The 6,540-nt window shown below is 34.8% G+C and overlaps 1 protein-coding gene across 1 annotated transcript; it reads left to right on the plus strand.

The window, feature by feature from the left end:
• The first annotated feature begins 4,425 nt into the window (after window positions 1-4,425).
• Window positions 4,426-5,533, plus strand: LOC120006611. The gene is made up of 2 exons (XM_038856694.1): window positions 4,426-5,125; window positions 5,206-5,533. The coding sequence occupies exons 1-2, from the start codon at window positions 4,544-4,546 to the stop codon at window positions 5,290-5,292; spliced, it is 669 nt and encodes a 222-aa protein (XP_038712622.1). The 5' UTR covers window positions 4,426-4,543; the 3' UTR covers window positions 5,293-5,533.
• The last annotated feature ends 1,007 nt before the right edge of the window (window positions 5,534-6,540 follow it).

The following is a 6,540-nucleotide window of genomic DNA, read 5'->3' on the forward strand; positions in this document are numbered from 1 at the left end:
ATATAGAATGTCTACATTGAATGTATGCTGCAAGTTGTTCCATATACGGTGTAACACATGCAGCTACGCAATCGTACCTGTATCCAAACCATTGAATCATAACGGGAGGCATCGGGTAACCTTCTATCAAGGCAATCTGGACAAAGTGATTATTATTAACGAACCGGATAGTGATAGTAACATGTTCATGAGGTGGTGGAGGCATTGATCACAGTGGCAAAAATGGCAAGCACTGTTCAGAACTAAGGATATGTAATATGACATTGTACCTTGAAGCAATCAAGTGACCTATGTCTGACATTGTCATCTAGTTCTGAAGTGGTGTTGGTCTATCGAATTCCCAAAAGTTCAGTGAGTTGTAAATGGAACTTGCCCGATCATAACCACCAAATTGATCAACATACTCTACCCAGAATGTCCTCAACTCCTCAATCAAGTTTTGTCGGATGTTGATCGATGCATCGTCACCAAAACCAAGCAACCCAGCAATAGCCCGAATTGAAATCCACAATTTTCATCAGCTTTTACATCTTTTAAGAACATAATGTAAGGATGCATTATAGGTGAGAACTGACTAAGATATACATGCTCATAGTTAGCTAAACTCAATCTTGAAATCCTTTGTGTAGGGAGTGGTGGAGTATTGTAGAGAGATAAATAACTATGTCTACCTGGTTCTCGAGAATTAAGAAAATATTGTTGAACTACCTCAAATGTAGATGGATTACCCGGAGTAGATCTATCTATTTTCTTCTTTAAACAGGGGCTTACTGATGACCAACTGTGTCTACCTAGTTCCTGAGAATGAGGAAAATCTTGCTGATCGACCTCGAATGCAGATGGATTATCACGAGTTGATTTGTCTACTTTCTTCTTTGAGTAGGGGTGTCCACAAATTATTTGTCTTAACAACTTATTCAAAAAGTGCAATTATTGATGGAGTAATTATCTCCCTCAACTTCTTTAGTAGACTGACTTGACCAAGCCTTGATTATGCTTAAACTGTTCTGTGAATATTTGTAGCTCGACACTACAATCGATATCATCATTGACAGGGGAAACACCTGGCAATAAGTCAAGTTTTTTCCAAAATTTATCAATACAAGCAAGTGGTATAAGACGACTTTCATTCATATATATTGCAAACTCGTGCGTACATGACAGACCATTACTCGTACGAAATTTACATCTACAAGAGTAGATGTCTTCTCCAACAACTCTAGACAGTTCAAATTCCAACCAAATCATATTCAACGCATCCACTGAGGCAAAACCCCATAATTCTCAGAATTGACATGTTTTGAATCGATGTTGGACAATATTTTTGCTTTTCTCTGAACTAGCCTTTATTGATGTGAACTGACTTTGGATGAGCTAATGAATAGACGACACTGCTTACTCCAAGTCCGATTATGATGTGCCCAAGTATCGTTTCAACTTAGAATGTTGACTCTCAGCTCTGTTAGTGGTCAGGTTTTCGAAATGCATATAGGTGTCTGTCCAGTCGGATATGAACATCTCCTCATATGGCATCAACCATACATCTTTAATATAATTCACGACTTTGGAGTAGTTTTGTAAAATTATCTCATGAGCAGATAAATTGTACACATCTGCATTCTCAATTTCTAATTCCAAGCATGTATGCCACATGGAGTAGAATGAATCCTAAGATAGCTTGCCTCGAAATGATTTTTTGTAGTGGGCTATAACAGCCCTGTCGTTGTGCCATCTACAGGGCAGTTTCATCGCCTCGAGAAATACTTGGCACACGACCTCATCAATACCAAATCTCTATCAGTGACAATAGCTCTTGGAAAAGTGGATTCATCCATTGTTGACCATAAACAATTCAGTGCCCAAGTATAATTGCCCTTCTTTTCTTATTGAAAGAATACAAATCTTATGTAAAATGTCATATTCGTTGAAGTCACGCCAACAATCTCAAATAGAGGCATCCTGAACCTGTTAGTTTTATATGTAGCATCCATCAATAACACAAGCGAGAATGCACGCTATAGATCTAACAAGCCTAGATGTGCAAAGAATAATTCTTCAAGCTCATTAGTCTGAGTGTTGCTTTGATTAAAGAAAACGTACTCGTACTAGTGTAGGAATGACTTGAGTTGTTGCATTTGGGATTTACTAGCTTTCTCTGTAGTTCGAAACTTTTGACGTGTATTGTATATAATTTTAATGGTGGACACGTTGTTCGGATCCCTACTTTTTAACGTGTATAAGATGTTTCGTGGCTTCACCAAATTCTTTGACATATCTATCAATATGTCATTTTCAGCAGCAGAAAGCTTACCGACATATGAATGACCCTCCATATATAATGCCGCGTAATGGTTATGCATTCCTTATACTACTCTTACCATTCAATCATCATCTGTCTTCAATTTCATCCATTTCACTCTGAATGAACAATCTCATTTTTTTGTGCCAGTTACCCTTGTGGAGGTTTTCTTACTATTGTAGGTGCCACCACGATCACATTATAACAATAATTTGTGTTTTCTCTCAAATCCACAAATCTCTGACCTTTTAGTAACAATAACAAAACCCAAATTACGTTCAGTTTTTTACACCCATTCAATTAATAATTGACGTGAATTGAATACCTGATAATGTATTAATTTTGTTAGAAATTAACAAAATATAACATGTATTAATTTAGTTATTTAGCATATCATATCGGTGAAAAATTAATTTTTAACATCCACTTCAATATCTTCTTCACTTTCATCTACAAGATCAAGTTCTTCTTCTTGTTTTATTTCATTTCTATCAATATCATCCTGCCAATAATACAAATTCACTTTAATATATGCAATTAATCAAAATAATTTTTGAAAAAGTAAAAAAATTGATATACTTACCTTATCACTATAATCACTTGACAATCTTAGATCTTCGCCCTATAATTTCAAATGATCCATTTTTTCTCAACCTCGGATGGGAGAAGGGTGATTATAAGCAAAAAAAAGAGACATGGTTGGCGTAGACAGGATTGAAGATATAAATGCTTATAGTTATACTGAGTGAGAGGAGAAAGGTGATTATAAGGGGAAAAAAAGACAAGATTGGGGTATGTAGTATTGAAGATAGAAATGGGTATAATTATATTGAATGAGGTTCGGCGCATCATTCAAACTTCACATAATACTCACACAGATTAACACGTCTGACACCATGTGCATACCATTAATTTACATTTTCATTTTTATTTTTATTTTTAAAAAACTGACATGACAAGATTGATGGAAAAGAGGATTGAAATAAATTTGAAACAATTGACAAGATTGACAACATTATTAGAGTGACTTTTTTAAAAGGGGAGTTTACAAAGTAAGGAGGGGGTGTCAATAGCTGCACCCACTTTTAGTTTATAGGGATCTCAGCTATCCTCGATTATATCTAATTCAAAAACTTTTGTTCAATTATTGTGTTCTATAAACAATGAAAATGGCACTTTTATCAATAAAAAATTATAAATAAATTTTCTTTAATGAAATAAATATTATCCACTTATGAGCCTTGTGGGTTGAAAAAAATGAAAATGAACCTATTAGAAAAAAAATTTGATTTGAGGAACCTATTACTAATTAACCCTATTAGAAATCCATGGAAATCTCTAGTAATAAAAAAGAGATTGCAACAGCGGTTATGCCTTCCCTTCTCTCCTTGAGTAGGTATCTTCCAACCAACTCTTGACCAAAACAAATATTCTTTAGTAACAAAGAAAAAGAATTGAATTCCGACACACCCATGCTTCCTAGTCTTTGGTTTGGTCTTTTAGTTTTTATTAAAAAAAATTATAATTAAGTTGTTTATTAAAAAATAATTTAAAGCCATGTACCAACATTTAACGCTCACACTAACGTCGTCATGCCAACTAGGCGGAATTAAACAGTGCAATAAAGGCCAAAGTCATACATCAGCATTTTGACTATCTGAAATTCATGAATTCTGCCCGAGTGATTAAAGTGTAACACAAAATTTTTTTTTTACTAATTGACTTGGAACGTTTAATAGTGACCAAAATGAAAATTTAAATATTTTTCAGTGACCAAAAATTTACTTAACCCAGTTACAACCCTTTCTTTGTTTGTAATTAATGTTATTACGTTTAAGTTTTCAGAATATTTTTAATTCGAACTTCTTTACTAAGTAAAATAAGATCCGACAAATATTTGGCACGTTTGATTTTTGAAAACCAATCAAAATTTATGAAAAATACTTTTAAAGTTGGAACTTTCTTTCCTCCTTTTTCAAAAAAGTAAAACCTTAACGAAGAAGATTGTTGTATTTATGCTAAAAAAAAGGGTGAATTTTGTGGACGTGTTAGCTGTATGTACATTGATTGCCCCTATAAAAGCAGTACTCTTGCCAAACCTCTTCAATTCATATTGCCTATTTCAATTTTCAATTCCCTATACCAGTAGTAGCACTCATCGTCCATACACACCCTCAATATAAACCATTGCCAAGAGATCATAAAAAACTAAAGAAGGAAGAAAGCAGAGCTGCATCCAGTACAATGGCAACGACAACAACGTTGGGTATGAAGCTTTTAATGGACACCAGACGCCATAGAATCATATTTGCGGAAGCAAATAAAGAGGTTGTTGATTTTGTCTTTACCTTTCTGTCTCTGCCTGTTGGACTTATCTTCAGAGTTATGGGGGAGAAGCATGAAATGGTGGGTTGCCTTGGAAATCTCTACAAGAGTGTACAGGATTTGGATTCCACATATCTGCAACCTAACAAATTCAAAGCACACATTTGGCTTCCCATAGTAGCAAACTTTTCCGGAATTATTAAATCTATACCTCCAACAACAGTCTATAGGTGCCACAGTGACTCGTGCTGTGGTATTGACAATGTGGCGTTTGATCGCGCAGCCACTTGCCCCCAATGCGACGGTATTATGAATAAAGAGGTGACCTGTGTCCATGCATCAAGCAAGGGTTTTGTGAAGGGGGAAGCCACATATATGATAACGGATGATCTGACTGTGAAGCCTATGTCTGCATTGTCCATTATTGGTTTGATGAACAAGTTCAATGTCAAAGAAGTTGGTGATGTTCAAGAAAAGTTCATCAATTTTTCGGTTGATAAGGTTAGAGATTAAAGTTTTATATATATATATATGAATTTTGTACTCAAATAACAAGTTCAATGTCTCTGATTAATTGACAGCGTATGAAGATATTCAAGGCTTCTCTGGTGTCTAAGACGGTGCTAACTGATGTTTTCCTTGGAGAAATATTGGAGTCGGAAGAGTGATTTCAAAGTTTAGATTGTGGTAGTCAGATTAATGGGATTGGACTTATAAGATTTATATGATGGGAACAAGGGGGGTATGAAGATGAAATCTTTTGATATTTTCAATTCGGGGTCTGAAGACACGTAGGATATTTGTTTGTCATGTCAATTTTTTGAAGCTTTTCGTTTGGTCAATGTATGAGGCCAGCACGTTGATTGATTGAAATGTAACTAAAGCCTGCCTGTGGAACAATTCAATAAAGTAGGTGACCAATTTAAAACATAAGAGATTGAGTTATAACATGCTCTATCTTTTGTTAATGATCAAATGTATCATTTATCCAAATTATCTATTATTGTCTAATTGTATGTACTGATAATTGTCATCTCACTTCTCTTATGAAAATCGTTGTCATATTCAAGATATCGTGTACAACACTTGCAATGGTGAGTTTTTGTTGGAAACAACAAAATATATTGAGAGACATGTTCTACTGAGGAGGTTGGGAATTGGAATGGAATATTACAAATATCGGTACAATGCGTAAATTTACTGGCTTAGTTTTTGGTGTAATAAAGGTGAGACCCAGTATTGATTGTTGGTGTAGTTGTGAGTGTGGTTTAAGGAGACCCATGTTTGGAGCCAATCATGTCTCATGTCCTCCAGCTTGACCCATTAAAAGAGAGAAATAAAATGGTATTGTTATAGGGAAAATGATATCCATGATTCAACAAATTCGTGAAAAATAGTATTGTTGAACTGCTCTAACCAAACGCATATGCTGATTAGTTATTTAATTATTGAATGTTGAGCTGTTAATTGGGATGTAGGTAACGTGCATCGCAAGCATACAACTGTTCCGGTAAATAATACAACTATCGTAATTGTTAAAAAACAAAAACAAAAGGCTGCGTTGTAGCAACCCAGCGCAATCACCCCTAAATACACCCATGAATTTAATTTCACGGAGAATTGTGATGTTATTGATGTGGAGTTTAGTACCCGCTAAAAGTATAGCGATTTCAAACTCAAATTATACTCGCAAGTACACGAATCAATTGTAGTATAGAAGTGGCAAATACGAGTGTCGTACCCACAGGGACTGACTATTAAATATCTGCAATTCCAACTCTTGTAATTATCAATGGAAACAAAATAAATAAGGATTAACGCAAATAAACAAACACTAGGGATCCGAATTCACCAACTCTATTGTATTTAAATTATTTAGCCGACAATTATCATTTCATTCATGCATGTCAAAGATC

Source organism: Tripterygium wilfordii, chromosome 9 (assembly GCF_013401445.1).
Source record: "Tripterygium wilfordii isolate XIE 37 chromosome 9, ASM1340144v1, whole genome shotgun sequence".
In the NCBI taxonomy this organism is placed as follows: Eukaryota; Viridiplantae; Streptophyta; class Magnoliopsida; order Celastrales; family Celastraceae; genus Tripterygium; species Tripterygium wilfordii.

Bases quoted from the DNA above. Each gene is read 5' to 3' on its own strand.
- LOC120006611 (XM_038856694.1), top strand. From the start codon at position 4,544: ATGGCAACGACAACAACGTTGGGTATGAAGCTTTTAATGGACACCAGA. The intron at 5,126-5,205 runs GTTAGAGATTAA...ATTAATTGACAG, and splicing joins TCAATTTTTCGGTTGATAAG to CGTATGAAGATATTCAAGGC.